This window comes from Grus americana, chromosome 6 (genome assembly GCF_028858705.1).
Source record: "Grus americana isolate bGruAme1 chromosome 6, bGruAme1.mat, whole genome shotgun sequence".
Classification (NCBI taxonomy): domain Eukaryota; kingdom Metazoa; phylum Chordata; class Aves; order Gruiformes; family Gruidae; genus Grus; species Grus americana.
The window spans coordinates 18,552,914-18,571,519 of record NC_072857.1 but is presented as its reverse complement, the minus strand read 5'-3'; the positions used below and the strand labels follow the sequence as shown (position 1 = coordinate 18,571,519).

At 45.1% G+C, this 18,606-nt stretch overlaps 1 protein-coding gene across 1 annotated transcript in view; it reads right to left on the bottom strand.

Moving 5' to 3' along the window:
* LOC129208196 (unconventional myosin-X-like) overlaps nucleotides 1-18,606 on the bottom strand; it is an 87,355-nt gene that overhangs the window by 24,407 nt on the left and 44,342 nt on the right. The window contains exons 22-24 of the mRNA XM_054830529.1: nucleotides 13,590-13,696; nucleotides 8,978-9,283; nucleotides 1,171-1,210 (exon numbers count right to left, since the gene is read on the bottom strand). Of these exons, the coding sequence (XP_054686504.1) occupies nucleotides 1,171-1,210; nucleotides 8,978-9,283; nucleotides 13,590-13,696 (453 nt within the window). The remainder of the gene's footprint in view (nucleotides 1-1,170; nucleotides 1,211-8,977; nucleotides 9,284-13,589; nucleotides 13,697-18,606) is intronic.

The window sequence follows — 18,606 nt, the reverse complement described above, 5'->3', positions numbered from 1 at the left end:
TCCTCCCTTTTTGAACTATCTCACACACATACACACATATAGCAGAAAGCAACTATATATGACTACATACATGCATAGCCTGCTTAAGAGCTGAAGATTTCCCATAAATTCATTAAAAAATTTGGGGATTTCATTGTTTCCCAAGTTGGGGAGTCTGACCATCAGAACCTAGGTCTGGAAGGGATATTTGCACTGAAGCAGGACTCCAGCCCCATGCCACCAAAACTCCACCCAGAATTTCTTGGCATTCTTTAGCATCACTGGATGGATGATGGCTGGCTGGCTGCTGAAGACTCTGTCTTCCTGTATTCTCCACATTAAAGTAACAGGAAATGTCTAGCAAGTACACAATAATTAGAAGACGGAAGATACTGGTAACTTTCACTGATGTTTAGCTGTAAGATAAAGTCACTTTCCCCTCCACAGAGGACATTGAAAACATACACACGCAAGAAAAATCAAAAATAAATTCTACAAGGATTTAATGTGCTTCCTGATAGAAATATGACAATATAGCCAATGAATTGGCTCATTTAAGCCACATTTCTTGTTTTATTTACAGTTACCCTGTTGCTTGTTCTCTACTTGACTCTCACATGTGGACAAATGCATTTTTATACTCTAATCTCTCATCTCTCCTGAACAGAGCTGGCCTGAAACTGGGGAACAAGTGGTTTGGGAAAAGAAATAAGACACACAGCTGTTTTCACACACCTCAGGGTAGGTGGTCTGCTCTCTGATATATCAAGTACCAACAAACAATTAGATCAGTTACAAGGGGTTTATTTTAGCCATGGTAGCAGCCATCTGCACTCTTATTTTGGCTGTTACAGGCAACAATCCAGCAAAACAGACTGTGTCACAGTGTAGCACATCACAAGGTCATGTAATAAGCTCAAGCACTAGAGATAAAAAAGGATGCTGCATGTTCAATACAGAAATTTTCAAATAGGAACTATGCAAGCTGGTACATGAGCCTTGAAAAAACACCTTGTTAACTCTACGCACCTCTGCCAAAGCCAAACACCTGCAGGTTTTGAGTGAACAAAGCCCATTTTTTAAATACTGTTGCCACAATAACAATACTAGCTCTAGGCGAAGAGTAGGCAATGAAGGACCCTTCACAGATATTTGGAGAGAATGTATGAAAAGAGTAACTGTTAAACTTACTTGAGCCACCTGGAGTAGCACATTCAGTTGCTCCTTTTCTCTGTTAAAAAACAAGACATGATAGTCAGAGATAGACCCGCTTCTCTTACATGAGGCTTTTAGAATTACATGGACACATCATCCCTCCATGGATAAGGTTAAAATAAAGTACCTGTTGTAAGACTGATTTAAAAAGCTTTGGCAATTTATTAAAAATCCAATTTTTTGTGGTTGGCATGACCTTTGAAGATACAACAGATTTCCCCCACGCACTTAACTTTCAGATCAGTCAGGAAATTGGATTAGTTGGAACACACTAGGAAGGACATTGGAAACAGCGGCAGAAAGACAGATCTGTTAGACTCATGATAAACGTAAGCAGAATCTTCTGAAGTACTATACATCCATGGATATTAAATGAGGTCGTACATGCATAACTGACAGGTATCAGGAAACTGTCTTTGCTTCTTTTTAAAATAGAACAGAATTATTGCAATACCAGCATTGAATTTATGTTTTGTTTTGCTTTTACTATATTAAAGCCCCCCCAAAATTATCAAATTTTCGTACTTTGTTAAATGACAAAGCTGAGGACTTTCTATTCTGAAGCCCTGGGTGCTCCAGCTTGCATAACTTCTCAGTGGCATGCAAAACCTAGTTTACTAGTAAAGGCTGTAGGAGTCAAACTTTATTAGTAAACACAAGTAGAGGAAAAAAACTATCCCACGGTGCTGCATCTCCGCTCAGATCAAAGAGGTCGTACTCCAAGGGAAAGCTGTCACTATGGCCAATTTCTCCATAGTGAGCACGCTACAAGCAACTGAACTAGTAGACAGACAAATGTCAGGGTCATGCATAGGGAGCAAGGATAGCATGTGGCTGGACAGAAGAGTCTGCCTGTAGCAACCACTGTGCAGCTAAATTCAGACTGGCAGTGGTAACTTTCAAATCTATAATTCAACCTCAAGCAGAACAAGAGGGCAACAATATTTATTTCCCAGGCCCTGCAGCTTTCCCAGCCAAATTCTAAATTGCAGCTGCAAGTCACAAAATCCTTAAAGTTCTCACTCTTACACACTCTCTCTCTCTCAAAAAAAAAAAAAAAAAAAAAACCTCCAGGAAATGCTTATAAATGAAAGCTGACATAAGTGAGATCCAGATGATTCCAACTCTACTGAAAGATCTCTAACAGTAGTTATGAGTTAAACTGCCTTAAATGACCTGAGGGTCCAAGAAGCAGAGCCATTTTAAAACAGATCAGGAATACCACCTACAATCTACACACTGCAACTATTCCTCACATTTTTTAGACCTGCGATACTTCTTGCTGCTTTCCATCCATCTCCAACTAATCCACACTCTTCCTGAAATGTGATACCCCAAACTAGGGACAGTACTCCAACTGAAGCCTTACCAGTGCCAAGCAGAACAGAAGAATCGTCCCACATCTTACAGAAAGAATCCTGTTTATGGATAGCATTTGCTTTCTCCTCTCACACAGCATGACACTGGTGACTAATGCTCAGCTTTGCCTCCAGACCTTCTTCCTGCTGTTGAAGTAGGCATTCCTCCTTTTCTCTCTATGCATTTGATTATTCCTAACTGCAGATCTGCATATGTCTGTAGTGCACGTTATCCTACATTTTCCAGACCATTTCTTTAAATTGCCAAAATTATTTGAATTGTAATCCTGTCTAGCTATACACTTACAGCCCCTCACCAGATGGTTTTATCTGCAAATTTAATAAGGATACTCTTATTTTCTCAGCCAACTTAGTATGAAAATGTTGCACTAGTACCATATCCAGCACAGACCATAGAAGAATCCCATTAAAGAGTTCTCTCCTATTTAACAAAAAACTACTAGTGTTTACTAATTAAAGTACAATAATACAATGCAGTAAAAACACAAATCCTAGTCTTGTTTCATCTGCTTTTTTCCAAACCACATTCCTTACAGTGTCTTAAAGTATTGTCATAATATGTCAAAGTCCTTACCTACCCTCTAGCTACCCAAAGTCAAGTTACCCACCATCTATGGCTTTTCCCTATCCACAAGGCATGCCATAAGCTATCACAGAAGGAAACAGATAACTTTAATGCTGTTTGTTCTTCAAAAATCCACGTTGGCTCTTAGCTCCTTTATCAAGCATTTACAACTGTTTATTTGTTTCAATATCTTCCTGAAATTGAGATTAGGCTGACTGGTCCACAATTCCCTTGTTCTTCCTTCTCCCATTTTAAAAGGGGGTCATAGTATTTGGAATTTTCCAGTTTTATGGAAACTCCATTGCTATCCACAAAGGAGGAGAAAGAGAATAGCTACTGATTCAAACTGCTTCAGCTGGTTCTCTAAGTAACCAAACATTAATTTCACCAAGTCCGGATGACTTCTTTGTAATCTGATTTATCTAAGCATTCTCTAACCTCTTCTTTCCCTGCCAGGTTCTGAATTCTTGCACATCTGTGCTAATTGTATTTAGTGTCCAACAGCTAAGCATTCTGGCAAAGACAAATAAAAATAGCATAAAACATCTCAGCTTTCTCAACATTATGATTTTTTCTTCCTGTTGAACAGTAGACTAAATTGCTCCATGTCTCCCTTTTACTAACAGTGTATGCACAATAACTGCGTGCCAACTTTTAGTTAGTTATAGCTCAGTTTGCATCTTGGTCCTTCTCATTTTATATCTGCATGTGTGTTGGTTTTTTCTGCTTGTTCTTAGATTAGCTGATTTGCAATTTCTGTGGACTTCCACCTCATTTTTGAGGTCAAATGGAAGTTCAAGTTGGTGTGCTAGTACCTTTTTGGCTACTCACTCAAAGACATTTGACATCAAGTAGAAAATGAAAGCAAAATGAGCAGTTCATCTCATTCCTAGAAACACTGACACTTCTTTATAGTGATGCTGGGTTCAACACAGCTTCCATGGGCTAGGAACTAGAGGGCAGGGGCAGAAACACACCAGAACGAATAAGCTAAATAGGTCTTTTTATCTAAAACTATGTAGGGACAAGCTCTACCTAGTACAATGAGGACTTCAGACCTGAGAGCATCTGTGGCATTTGATACCTGCCAGCTGGTTATTGACATTCTGAACTTGTACAGCTTCATGTTGCTGCTGAGGCTGTTGTTGAAAATTGACCCATTGATAAAATGGAGCCTTCAGTGTTTTCAACGAATTCCTTGACCAAACTGTTCATCATTGGTGTCACTGACTCCATGTCTTGTCCCAGCAGATACATGACTCTACTGTCTCCAGTGAAGCTGCAGGTAATCTCTTTTCCTTGTGACCTGCTTCTAACCTTAGAATTTTCTGATGTTTGTCACACATCTTAGTCTGCCAAGATCCAACTTCAGGACAAGTACGTAACAAAAGCCTATAAGAAGCGTAACCAGCTATTTATGAAAAACTTAAAATGTCCCTGGATTATTTGTTCAAATTTACATAATAATCTCGTAGTTGAAGTTTTATGCTTTTTAAAACAAAAGATTATCAAGAGAGACACCCAGACTGGATAAGATGTAGGTAACCATGGACTGAACAGTAAATGAGGCATGATGTGCAGGATTCTCAATAGGCGTACTGTCACTGCTCACAGATTGCCTCTTTTGGTCACATCAGCTTTTCCTTTTCCCTCTTGGTCTCTTGACACATCCATATCCCTGATGAGAAATACACAGCAGTAGGAACAGGGAGAGCACGCGTATTCTTATATTGTGGAACCGAACAATAATGAGGATGATGGTTCATCTACTTTGGATGTGTCGCCGAGGTTAAGATGCCCTACGTGTCAAAACTGCTTCCATAAAGAAAAAAAGACAGGTCATTGTCATAGGAGACTCCCTTCTGAAGGGAACAGAAGGCCCAATAAGCAGACCAGTCCCACTTCTTAGGGGGAAGTCTGCTGCCTCCCTGCGGCCTGGGTTAAAGATGTGAAGAGAAAACTTCCTACCCTGGTACCGCCCTTCAGATTATTATCCATTATTGATTTTTCAGGTAGGCAGCGACGAAGTTGCAACAAGAAGTCTGAGGGCAATCAAGGGCCTTGGGATGACTGGTTAAGGGATCAGGAGCACAAGTAGTGTGCTCCTCTATTCCTCCAGTTGCAGGGAATGATGAGGGGAGAAACAGGATGACCCAGCAGATCAATACCTGGCTCAGAGCCAGGTGTCACAGGCAAAATTTTGTCAGTCTACACAATACCAGGCCTGCTGGCAACAGACAGGGTACATCTGTCTCAAACAGGGAGAAGGATCTTTGCACAGGAGTTAGCAGGGCTCACCGAAAGAGCTTTAAACTAGATTTGAAGGAGGAAAGAGATAAAACCAGGCTTGCTAGACGTAAGCCTGGGGGCAGCACACCAATGTTTGAGGGACAGTGTTCTAGCAAGGTCCTTCAGTCTGCCATCTTAGTGGAGGTAGGGGATGGAGATCCATGCAGCAGCAAAGACGCAAGGGTTATTGATGTGTTAGAAACCATGGAAGCACCTGAGAATGGTCACGTAGGAATTAGGTCTTCCCTACAAAAAAGGTGGCGGGATCAATAGCCCAACTGAAGTGCATCTACACCAGTGCACGCAGCATGGGCAACAAACAGGAGGAGCTGGAAGCCATTGTGCAGGGGGAAAACTATGATAATAGTTGCCATCATGGAAACATGGTGGGATGACTCGCACAACTGGAGTGCTGCAAACTCTGGATGGCTATAAACTCTTCAGAAGAGATATGCAAGGAAGGAGAGGCAGTGGGGTGGCCCTGTATGTTAGGGAGTGTTTTGATTGTCTAGAGCTTGACGATGGTGACAATAGGGCTGAGTGTTTATGAGTAAGAATCAGGAGGAAGGCTAACAAGGCAGATATCATGGTGGGATGCTGTTACAGACCACCCAACCAGGATGATGAGGCAGATGAAATATTCTATAAGCAGCTGCGAGAAGTCTCACAATCGCTAGCCCTTGTTCTCATGGGGGACTTCAACTTACCAGATGCCTGCTGGAAACACAATACAGCAGAGAGGAAACAGTCCAGGAGGTTCCTGGAGTGGGTGGAAGATAACTTCCTGGCACAGCGGGTGAGTGAGACTAGGGAAGGCACCCCGCTAGACCTGTTGTTTGCAAACAGAGAAGGACTTGTGGGTGATGTGACGGTTAGAGGCCATCTTGGGCATAGCAATCATGAAATGATACAGCTTTGGATTCTCGGAGAAGTAAGGAGGGGGTTCAGCAGAACTGCTCCCTTGGACTTCTGGAGGGCAGACTTTGGCCTGTTTAGGAGACTGGCTGACAGAGTTCCTTGGGAGGCAGTGCTGAAGGGCAAAGGAGTCCAGGAAGGCTGGACATTCTTCAAGAAGGAAATCTTAAAGGCGCAGGAGCAGGCCAGCCCCATGTGCCGACAGACGAGCTGGCGGGAAGGAAGACTGGCCTGGCTGAACACAGAGCTTTGGCTAGAACTTAGGAAAAAAAGGAAAGTTTATGACCTTTGGAAGAAGGAGCAGACAACTCAGGAGGACTATAAGGATGTCATGAGGTTATGCAGGGAGAAAATTAGAAGGGCCAAAGCCCAACTAGAACTTAATCTGGCTGCTATCATAAAAGACAATAAAATATGTTTCTATAAATACATTAGCAACAGAAGGAGAGCTAAGGAGAATCTCCATCATTTATTGGCTGAGGGGGGAAACATAGTGACTGAGGAAAAGGCTGAGGTACTTAATGCTGCTTTTGCCTCAGTCTTTAATAGTAAGACCAGTTGTTCTCCAGGTACCCAGCCCCTGAGCTGGAAGACAGAGAAGGGGAGCAGAATGAAGCCCCCATAATCCAAGGGGACATGGACACACACAAGTCTATGGGGCCAGATGGGATCCACCCAAGGGTACCGAGGGAGCTGGTGGAAGTGCTCACCAAGCCACTTTCCATCATTTATCAGCAGTCCTGGCTAACCAGGGAAGTCCCAGTTGACTGGAAGTTAGCAAATATGACGCCTATCTACAAGAAGGGATGGAAGGAGGATCCAAGGAACTATAGGGCTGTCAGTCTGACCTCGGTGCTGAGGAACATTATGGAGCAGATCATCTTGAGTGCTATCACGCAGCACGTACAGGACAACCAGGTGATCAGGCCCAATCAGCATGGGTTTATAAAAGGCAGGTCCTGCTTGACTAACCTGATCTCCTTCTTTAACAACGTGACCCACTTAGTGGATAAGGAAAAGGCTGTGGATGTTGGACTTTAGTGAAGCCTTTGGCATCATTTCCCACAGCATTCTCCGGAAGAAACTGGCTGCTCATGGCTTGGTTAGGTGTACTCCTCGCTGGGTAAAAAACTGGCTGGATGGCTGGGCCCAAAGAGTTGTAGTGAATGGAGTTACGTCCAGTTGACAGCCGGTCACGAGTAGTGTTCCCCAGGGCTCAGTATTGGGGCCAGTTCTCTTTAATATCTTTATCGATGATCTGGATGGGGGGATTGAGTGCAGCCTCAGTCAGTCTGCAGACAACACCCAGTTGGGTGGGAGTGTTGATCTGCTTGAGGGTAGGAAGGCTCTACAGAGGGATCTGGACAGGCTGGGTCAACGGGCAGAGGCCAATTGTATGAGGTTTAATAAGGCTCGGTGCTGGTCCTGCACTTGGGTCACAACAACCCCATGCTACAGGCTTGGGGAAGAGTGGCTGGAAAGCTGCCCAGTGGAAAAGGACTTGGGAGTGCTGGTCAACAGCCAGCTGAATACGAGCCAGCAGTGTGCCCAGGTGGCCAAGAAGGCCAACAGCATCCTGGCTTGTATCAGAAATAGTGTGGCCAGCAGGACTAGGGAAATGATTCGGCACTGGTGAGGCTGCACCTTGAGTACTGTGTTCAGTTTTGGGCCCCTCACTACAAGGAAGTCACTGAGGTGCTGGAGCATGTCCAAATAAGGACAATGAAGTTGGTGAAGTGTCTAGAGAACAAGTCTGATGAGGAGCGACTGAGGGAACTGGGGCTGTTTAGCTTGGAGAAAAGGGAGCTGAGGGGAGACATTATCACTCTCTACAGCTACCTGAAAGGAGGTTGTAGTGAGGTAGGGGTTGGTCTCTTCTCCCAAGTAACAAGCGATAGGATGAGAGGAAACAGCCTCAAGTTGTGCCAGAGGAGGTTTAGATTGGATATTAGGAAAAATTTCTTCACTGAAAGGGTTGTCAATCATTGGAACAGGCTGCCCAGGGAAGCGGTTGAGTCACCATCCCTGGATGTATTTAAAAGACGTGTAGATGTGGTGCTTAGGTAATGGTGTAGTGGTGGACTTGGCAGTGCTAGGTTAATGGTTGGACTTGATGATCTTAAAGATCTTTTCCAACCTGAGCGATTCTATGGTTTTATGATTCTCATGAGCGTAAGAACTGCAGTAGCAGCACGAGTGTGCTGCCCGTCTTGCTCTCTGACCCAGCTAACTGGACACAACAAGGTCCAGGAACTCTGGTATCTTCTCACACTGCTAATCCCTCCAGATTTTGGAAGACTGCAGAAAACTTCCTTTACCCCTGCAAAGGCAGCGCAAAAATTATACATCTCTGCCCAATCAGTGAAACTGCCTCCTTTCATGTACATTCCAAAGCAGAGAAACACTAAGCAGAGGTAGAAATACACCAGAATTAGCTTTCCTAAAGGAAGAAGGACACTCCTTTTTCACTCTGCTTTTCTATTCTGAGCTGCCCACAGCCCACACCACTCTGCCCTCGGCACTGGGACACTGACTCATGCAATTGCTGTTCCATCATGCCAATGTCCCAGACCCGCTTTTACACCTCAGCAGCTTTAGTACTAGGGAACTATGAGTGCAAGATACCATCTTGTACCTTTCCTTCACCTCTTCCTCTTCCTGTTTCCTCCTACGCTCCTCCTCTTCTTGCCATTGTCTTTCCTCTTCCTCTCTTCTGATCTGTTCTTCCTCTTCTTGCCTCCTTCTCTCCTCCGCTTCCTGCTTCCGCCTGAGTTCCTGCTGCAGCAGGTGCTGGTAGAGGCTGCGAGCCAGGCGGCCACGCCAGTGCTTCTGCAGGGTGACTGCAGAGGCCTTCAGTCGCAGCAGGCTCTTCTTCCAGAAATATGCTCGGTAGTTCTTTTGGATTATAACAACACTGGCTAGCACCTTTTGATACTTCTTCCTAAAAACAGAACCAGAGAGTTAATGCGCCATGAAGTAATACATGCTTTGCATTTCTCACGCCCTGCTATATTGACCAATCTTACCACATCCACAGAAAAATGAATTTGGAAAAATTACTGTGCAGAAATGACACAATTTCTGTTCCTTCACTGCCACTACCCATAAATCATATTCTCCTCACTGTTTTCACTCCTCTACCACTGGTTTGTTTCCGTGGGCACCTACTTTTGTGAAGACGCTCAGAGGATGAATGACAGATATGTGGCACATGGAAAGAGAAGGTCCGCTGGCCCAAAGTCTCCTTGCACTGCACGTAGACACATTCGCTGTGCAATTAGCATAATCCCTCAGTGTGGATTTATTATGATGAAAACACACAAATAGCCTTACTATGAGAGAATAAAGTCCCATATTGCCCCATCTTTTAAGTGGCCAAAAGCAAATTACTCCAGGAAAAGCAAAAACAGGGCAAAAATAAATCTGGTCACATTCATCTCCTGTTGTTTGGGGGAAAACACAGTGATACTACAATATTGATAGCTGAAAGTAACATTGTAATAGGCTGCCATAAACATATACTTACATTGTACAACATTTTGCTTAAACAATGATGATATCAAAATAAACTTTGCAGCACATTAAAACCAAAAGACATGGTAGGGCCCCAAAAGAAAAGAATCATCATTCAGTATTTCTGTCGTCTAGTGAAGTTATAGAAAAGTCAGTTCTTGCCTCTGCATTACAGGCTATTTTTATCAAGGACCTGAAAAAAAGTCACTGGTAGGAGTTTGTACATGATGAACAAACAGGGCAAATAACAAAAGAGCTACTATTACACAGTAATCTGGATCCATTTGTAAGATAGATTCAAGCAAACATTTAACAGTCCAAAAGAGCCAAGGTCTTGTATTGAAGAATCAAAGGCCAAACACACCTGATGTGGGACTATATTAGGAAGCAGCAAGTCAAAAAAGGATTTTGGGGCCACAGGGATCATCAAGTGAAGGCAAACTCCCATCACAATGCTATGAAAAATACTGTTGGGATTCCTATACTTGCAAGCAGAAATACTGCATAGAAAGGGACTGCACTGCTAATCCTGTGTTCAGTGTTAGCACCTCCATTTCAAGAATAATGTTAGATCCTCAAGTGATTTCTGAGGAAACAGGATTGGAAACAAAAATTCTGGCTTATAGAAAGAGAGCACTTGCTCTGTGACCTTAAGAAAGAGAAGGCTAAGGAAAGCCTTGGTCCCAGTCGAAGTACCCAGATTTTTGGGTGGCATTTCTATTTATCAAACAGGGGACATAACGAGATGTAATTGACTTGAAGCTGAAGTCTATTCAGGATGGAAATAAGCAGACATTTTTTAAAGTAATTGAATATATTTAGACACCTTAATATCTTGTGGTAGGGAAATGATCACTGGGACTATTCAAATCAAAACATTCTTTACTCCAAGCCAGAATTTGCAGAAGGAAATTCTATGGGGCTGTTACACAGGATCTTGGGCCAGCAGGCTACAGTAATCCTGTGAGGTCTTACAGTCCTAGAAAGCATGCTGGAAATAGCACAGTATTCTCACATATCCTTCCCACAGATCTTCTGCAACCCCCCAAGGAAAAGGCACACCTCAAAATCCCCTTCCTGGCAATCAAACCCCCTTCAAATGGCAACAGGACCCATGCTGACAGCTTGCCATCTCCCTGCACATCAGGTACGTCAGCCTAGTCAAGAAAATCAGGAGAGGGATGCTAATAGCAGTACTGTGCAGAGGTCACGTTCTTTTCCATAAGTATTAAATCAAAGGGAGGAAGCACAGAGAAAAGAAGAGGAAAGGGAAGAGGTGATAAGAACTGGGAGGTTTTAGATTAATTACTCCTGGGCTGCAGTCCCCTCACCCCTGCTCCCTCTGTCCTCCCTGTGCCCTGCACACAGGGTGTGAACAGCTGCACACGCACCCTCTGCCAAGGCAGACAGAAGTGCATCAAAAAGGGCACTCTGACTTTTACAAAATGCATCTGCCAGAAACTCTCGAGTGCAACATGTGCCAAGCCCTGCCCAGCTACAGGCCGGCTCTGCATGCTAATCTGCCAGGCTGAAGTGCCCCCTCATTCCTCATGACCGCAGCCAAGCTTGCAGACGCCCTTCAGCTGGAATTGCTGCACGCAGGCCATGAATTTCATTCCCCTTGTTCAGCCTTCCACTCACCCTCTTGCACTGGCCAAAGAAATTCAACCTGCAGACCATGCCAAGGAGTTGGGAAACATCCTGACCATATATCACAAGAGAAGGTGGGGTGGCTGCAAGGCTCCAATGCTGCATTTGGAATTAAGTTAATTATTCTGTTGATGAGTTGTAGTTAGCATTTATGCCTCCAAGGACTAGAGAACACAGGGCTATGGAATAATTTCTTACTGTCTTTTCCCCTGAGCAATAGGGTCTTGCAGAATCCAGGGACGCAGCCAAATTTGTACATGGATCCTGCAAGCTTGGGAACAGTTAATGTATATTTTAGCTGGTGAAGCTGTTACCTGCAGCTCAGAGTTACACAGATTACCTATGAAAAATGGGGTCATTTGACTGGGCTCAATTTTCTTGTCTTTCTTACACTTTAGTGATCAGTCAGAGATACTAGGCTGCAGGGATTGAGAGCAAAGAAAACATTCTCACCCTTAGGACTGGTTCTCCAGGCTCACAGAACAAGTTCAGAAAGGGGAAATAATCAGTAAAATCCTTCCTATGGCATATGTACCCTTCTTCGCCAACATACTTTGCATGAGACCAAATTAAATATACCTGACATTGCAAAACTAAGAGAAATGGTATTAAGCTTAAGGCAGCGCACACTGGTACTCCTGACCCCTACCCAACTCTGCACAGACCATTCACCACTTGCCCAGATGAACTCCCTCTTGCTGGACCTTCTCCAATACAGGTGCAATGCAACTGGAAACTCTCCACAGAAAAATTTTCCAGTCTCCCTCCCTAGCTCTTTCCTCACTCCCTGCTCTCCTCCCCTGCAAAGTCCAGTTACCTCCAGCTGCTTGTGAGGATTTCTACTCTGGCTTGTTCTTAAAGATGAGACTCGAAAGAGAAACACGTGGGATGAGGAATTCAGATCTGTGGAGACTGGAGGACCACAGGTTTCTAGCCAAGAGGCACACTACTGCAACACTGTCTCCATCACAGCCCTGCAGGGCAGCAGCTACCTTCCCAGGAACTCAGAAAAGCAGTAATCTAGTTTGCCTGTAGTGATGTTTCCCAGAAAAATCAATTTTCCTGTGCTAATCCCTACCCCTCTTCTCCAAATGCTCGACACAAAGTAAAATAGACCAGAGGCCCTGACACAAAGAACTTGCAATCTCATGCACAAACAATAGAGCTAGCTCATTTGTCTTCCTAGAGGGAAATAAATAAATGAATAAAAGCCCCTGAGACCAAATGTGTATTTTGCTGATATTCCACATTGGCAAGGTAGGGTACGAGCCTTGCACACATTTCCCAGTCCAAAACGAGCTACCTGGTGTAACTGGAGCTCTAAGAAGAGTGCCTGCTGGAACAGCTCCGCTGGCCAGGGATTTCACCTCCTCACAGCCCTGACTGACAGGTGTCTGGAGCAGAGACCAGCCAGGAAAGAGCATCTTACTGGGATTAAGTGTGCATGCCACAGCCATTAAGGAGTCAGCTGTTACACTGACTGCGAGGGGCAGCGGAGGGGCGGTTTGTCTGCAGTTGGTTCTCCCAACCCTCCTCTGGTCAGGTGCAAAAGGGAGCGGCAAGAGGAGATTACTGGTGCAAAGCTGGCCAAAAACCAATTCTTACGAGTTAATTAAAAGGAGAGGGAGATCACGAGGCAAACAGGCAGGGTGAGGAAAGAGGGTGAGCAAAGGCAGAGCTGCAAGTGATGAAGAAGCGATTTGCAGGGGGAGCAGAAAACAGAGTTGACAGGCATAAGGAAAAGGAGGGGACCCAAAGCGTAGGTGCGGCCCAGCCAGGAGAGCCCTGAAGGCAAGGAAAAGGTGTCATCAGAGGCAAGCAATGGGTACAGAGGTCCCTGCAGAAGCCTGCTGAGCAGCGTTGAGGGAGGGTGCAAGCGTGCACAGAATTCAAGAAGTGGTGGCAAAGAAGCAGAAAGCTTTCAGCAGAACTGATGCCGGCAGGGAGGGCAGATACTGCAGCTCGCCCTCAGAATACAGGAGGGGAAGAACGGAGGGATGCGAGGGGACTACAGAGCAAAGCAGGGGGTCGGGACAACCCAGGCACGCAAGCACAGGGATGGTGGGGCAGCCCCCAGCACTGACCTTGCCATGTAGCCCAAGACGTGGGCCCGGATGACTATAGCTGCTTTCCTCAACTCCTCTTCCCGATCCTTCTCCAGCTTCTGCTCAAGAGCTTCCTTCAGGAAAACCTGACGCCACGGGGAGGAGTTTCAATAAACACAAAGAGAGGAAAGAAGTCAGTCCCCGGGAGAGCCGGGGGATTTCATCCCCGGGTGACCAGCGCAGAGCCCGCTCTGCCTCCGGGCGCCCGTTGCTGCCGGCGCTCCTGCGCCAGCCTCGCCGCCTCGCCCCGCGCTGCCCGTACTCACAGCACCAGGAAAAAGTTTTGCAGCGACACGAGCCAAACTCTGTGCCCAACCCCCGCCTCCCTCACTCTGTGGTCAAGACTTAAAAGAGAGAGAGAGGGAGGGAGCAGAGGAAGGAGGGAAAGAGGAGGGAGGAGGAGGAGAGCCTGGGCTTGCGCCTGTGTTTAACTCTTTCCCAGCTAACAGCTTTCCCTGCACAATCCAGTACCTCCCCGCAGCAGGCACTGATGCCTACTTGGGTGATTAAATATTTTGCAAAGAAACTCCCCCGCATTTCAATAAAAGGGAGGAACATTTAGGCTTCTAGACTCCAGAAAGCAATCTTAACAGCAATCCTAATAATGGAAGACAGTTGAAAGCTAAAAGCCCTGTCGAGGTGCAAAGCTGAGCATCCACCGGCTCTGGGTGGAAGCTGAAGCCCTCCACCAACCTCCAGAAACTCTGAGGTGGAGCTGCTTCCTTGCTGAAAAGGTTCAGCGGTGCAGCATGCATTAGGGGGAACTGAGCCCCAATGGGAGACGTCTCCAGATATTACTGATTGCACTTCAGTGGCCAGTATTTTAATTCTCAAACATCTTCCATCACCTGTATTTCAAACCTCTGCTCAGTGCTAAATGCTTGCGTGAGGGATGACAGTGCTATCTTAGAGACAAAAGGACTGAGATACAAGCAAGATAAAGGCATGTTTACAGGAATTGCGATGACATATCTGAGCTACTTTAAATTAGCTGGCTTGCATTATGTTAGCACAGAGTTCAGAACAAATTGCTGAAATAAATGCTTTGCTTTTTGAGATGGACTGCAGCCTGCATGGAGCTCCACAGCGCTGTGGGTACACTGCTAGCAGTACCCGACCTAGATTAAAGTTGGCTAAGGTACGTCCATACAGGCTGCAGGCACAGCAGCAACTGCCATATGGCCATGCTCGTGTGACCTGCTGCCTGACATTGGCTAAATCACTGCCAGGGCCGGCAGCAGAACGGACTACACCAGGAAAGCACTGCCATGAACACAGGCTGTGAGCTGACACATCAATCTGCAGAACTACATTAATCAGTAAAAACTCCTTACAGATTGATTGGATCCATGTGACTGTGCTGAGAGGCCAGAGGGACATTCAGAGATTTGACCAGTCACTTAGTCCAGTGTTCTGCATAAACTCTCCTTCTCCCCACTCACCTCCCCTATGTCTCTGTATACCTTCCTTTCCATCACTGCTTTTGGCCGCATCACTTATTTAGGCTCTTTTTTTCCCTCTGCAATAACCACCATGTACTGAAACCTCTCCCTGAGTTAGCACCCATTGCCAGTGGCTTCCCTGGACTCAAATTTCTCCTGGAGAGCCATTTCCATTAAGATGGCCTTAAGAAATGAGCTGGTTTGTAATGACTAAGTAACCATGGGTAGCCTTAAAAGAAGGTTCATTATCAAGGTACTGCCAACCATGAAGCTGGCATCCTTCCCTGCAAGTTGTACATCCACTCCCTCTGTCAACTAACAATATTTTAAAGACTTCTTTGAGGCAGGGATTGCTCTTTTCATTACATTCCAGAACCAAGCAGCAGTCACCCATTTCAAGAATGTAACCAGCATAACAGTCTCAGTCCATTATCTTCATCAAATTGCAAAAATATTCAGCCCATCAGTATTTTTCTAGCAAACATAGACTTAGCTGTGCCAGTAAGGAGAGGAAAAAACCTAACTTTGAGGCATGCAGAGGTCAACAAGACCCAGCCCTAATCCTTTAGGGTCTTCTATTTATGCTTGAGAGTGAACTGTTAATCTCAAATAACATAACACTATCTAGTTATGAGCTATTGGCATTTTGAGGGTTTTTTTGCACTCCAGTAGATGACAAGGAAGACTAAAATGTATTCAAATCCAGAAATACATTGATGCCTTGTGGAAATAACTTAGAAAGTGGCCGTTTCTTTGTCATAATTCATAGTCACTTTCTGAAAACATGAGATCATCACTTTCATCTGAGGAAGGAATGATTAAACAAAACATACAAGGTTACTTCTATCGTATCGGCTCCTGTTAGACACTGGCCAGGTTTTAAACCACAGCGCAGCACCACAGCCCTCCTCACACAACCTCAATGCCGGCATGCACCGTCAGTGCGATAGTGAATATGTTAAGGTTAGGTGTAGATCAGCAGACACAAATGTAACTGCATGTGCACCCATGTGTACATAAGTGGGATCATATGATTCTTGGGGACAACACCAGGAAAGCAGGAAGCGGGTCACTGTGACCTGGATGCCAAATAGTCTACAGAAATCTCCTCCTTCAAAAAGGCCCTGCAAAACAGCAGATTGAAATGTGGAAGCGAATACTTTCAAACAGCAAGGATTACTGTGTTCAACAACCTTAGGAAATCTGCATTGTGGGTATGGGCAAGTATGGGAGAAAGTCCAGGTGCACTGAGGAAGGGGGCACAGAAGCTGCTGCTCCATCCCAGCACTTCCCCAGTGCAGACAAGGGCACCTTAGCACGAGCTCTTCCATCATCACACTGCTTGCTTGCATCCAAGCCCTCATCTCTGCCATGCCACCGGATAAAACCTGTCTTATATACATTAATACCTCTTATAAACATTAATTTGACAATTGCCAGCACAGCAGCTGCTCTATTCTTAATGAAAAACACAAAGATCATCCTGCCCTTCCTCCTCCATTTCCTTTCCCAAGCTTCACAATCCCCTGCACTAATTCACAGAGTCCTTTCCTTCCTCCTCCAAACAATTGCTAGGGATATAATTATCCTTCCATTCATTTTGCAGGAAGTATTCCCCCTTCTATAAGCCTTGCTCTTCACCCACCCCTTATACTTCTTCCTAGGTTACATCCCCATTGGCCTGTCACACCTTTTTCAGTAGCTACTCCTGACTCCATAAGCCAAGGTTAGTTCTGGGAATCGCTGAGTACCCAGGGCTCCACCTGTAGCAGCAAAAGTGGCAGCAAGGGCACACAGGGGACTTCCTCTCCAGGACAATGACCAACGCTCTGTGCCCCTTAGCTGGTAGCTTCACTTCACCCTTACCTGAAAGCCTCTGGAAAAATCAGGTCTCTTTTCTTCATCAACCCCAGTATTCCAGGCCTGTGTTACCTAGCACCAGCTAAAACATGAACGCAGACAAAGCACTTTGTAATCCTAGGACAAGACGCGACAGCTGGGGCAGCAGGGAAGGAACTACTGGGAAGCTCCGCTGCTCTGCACAACCTCATCTTGGCACCTGCTTTCCTAGGGGCAGGCTTTCTGGAGGCACTGTCACAAAGCAGACTTGCAAGAGGGGTCTCCGAGGGAGCAATCAAATGGCTTTGCCACCATATGAGCGTGGGAGAGAATGTCAAGCAACTCATCTGAAGAATGAAATGGCAGGGCAATGGTGACAGCACGTTGGAGCAACCAGGGGCTGGCCAGCCATTCGGCATGGCAGCAAGGGTGGAACAGGCCAGGACAGCCTTGGAGTGATACATTCTTTGGAATAAATAGAACTGCTCCCCTCTACCAGGACACACTAATCCAAACCATGCTGAATATAAAATAACTTCTACAACCAAACAAGGTGGCTCAGCTGCTTCCCAACCTCTTTCAATTTTCCTTCTCAGTCACAAAGAAGTAAAGAGATACAAAGACTGCCATTCTTACTCATTTCTTTCTTCCCACAATATTCAGACCCAACAGCAACCAGTGCCCTAGCAGAGAGACTGCTGTTTACCAGCATGCCATATACAGCTCTCCAGCCAAGTTTTAGTTTATAGGACAGAATTGTTCAAAAAATTTACATTAGACTAAATCCAATGCTTTGGTAAAATACAAACAAATTTTGTTTGCCACAATTTACCACCTATATTGTTTTTCCAAAATAATTTGTTTGTGCAGATCAAGGAGTGAGCGAACACTGACAGCTGGACTAAGTCCTTCAGGATGTCCAACAGGGACTGAAGAGAAAAGGGATCCTATTGCTGCCAGGGGCTGAAAGCAGCCTGGATTCCTGCTTGTCATCAGTCTGTTGTAGTCCCTGGATTATATAGCTATGTAACTTATAACCTTTTATACTCTAAAAGGTGAGTATGGGCATCTGAGTTTGGTCCTCATGTGCATTTCCCTGCTGCCTTTCCTGTAGCCCAGCAATCTTCCATCTCTTGTCATGCTAGAAAGAAAGTTCAAACCAATGTTTACCGGCTCTAACCACCCTTTTCTAAAGCTTTGCAGGCACAAGTAGCTCTGCAAGACACACGCACTCCTTACACGCTTTAACACTAAAATGCTGTGAGACTGGCAGCCACCCAAGCAGTGTGGGTTATCCAGGGACAAGAATGACTGAAATGGTTCCTGGTTTGCAGGGATCAGTGAGGAGACACCAGATTCCCAAACCAAAGATGGGGAACACTTTAATAATAGAGCAGAAATACAGCTAAGTGATAAAACCTTCTTTCTTGAACATCAGCAGAGGCATGTGAAGGAAGGCCTTAGAAACTTCAGGTTAACACATCTCCTTCCCACAGCAATTGCCGGTTTCCTTGGTTGTCACACAGAGTTCATAGTCCAGGCTACCACCACTCCTCTAAGAAGAGGGGAGAGAGATCTCGATCTCTAAGAAACATTATAGTCTATCCACTCATTAAGAAATAATTGCTCAAAGCAACAAATATCATTATCTGATCTCCTGGACAAATGAAATGCGATTCACTAGAATCACTTCCCAGTTCCGTTGTGACCCTGGA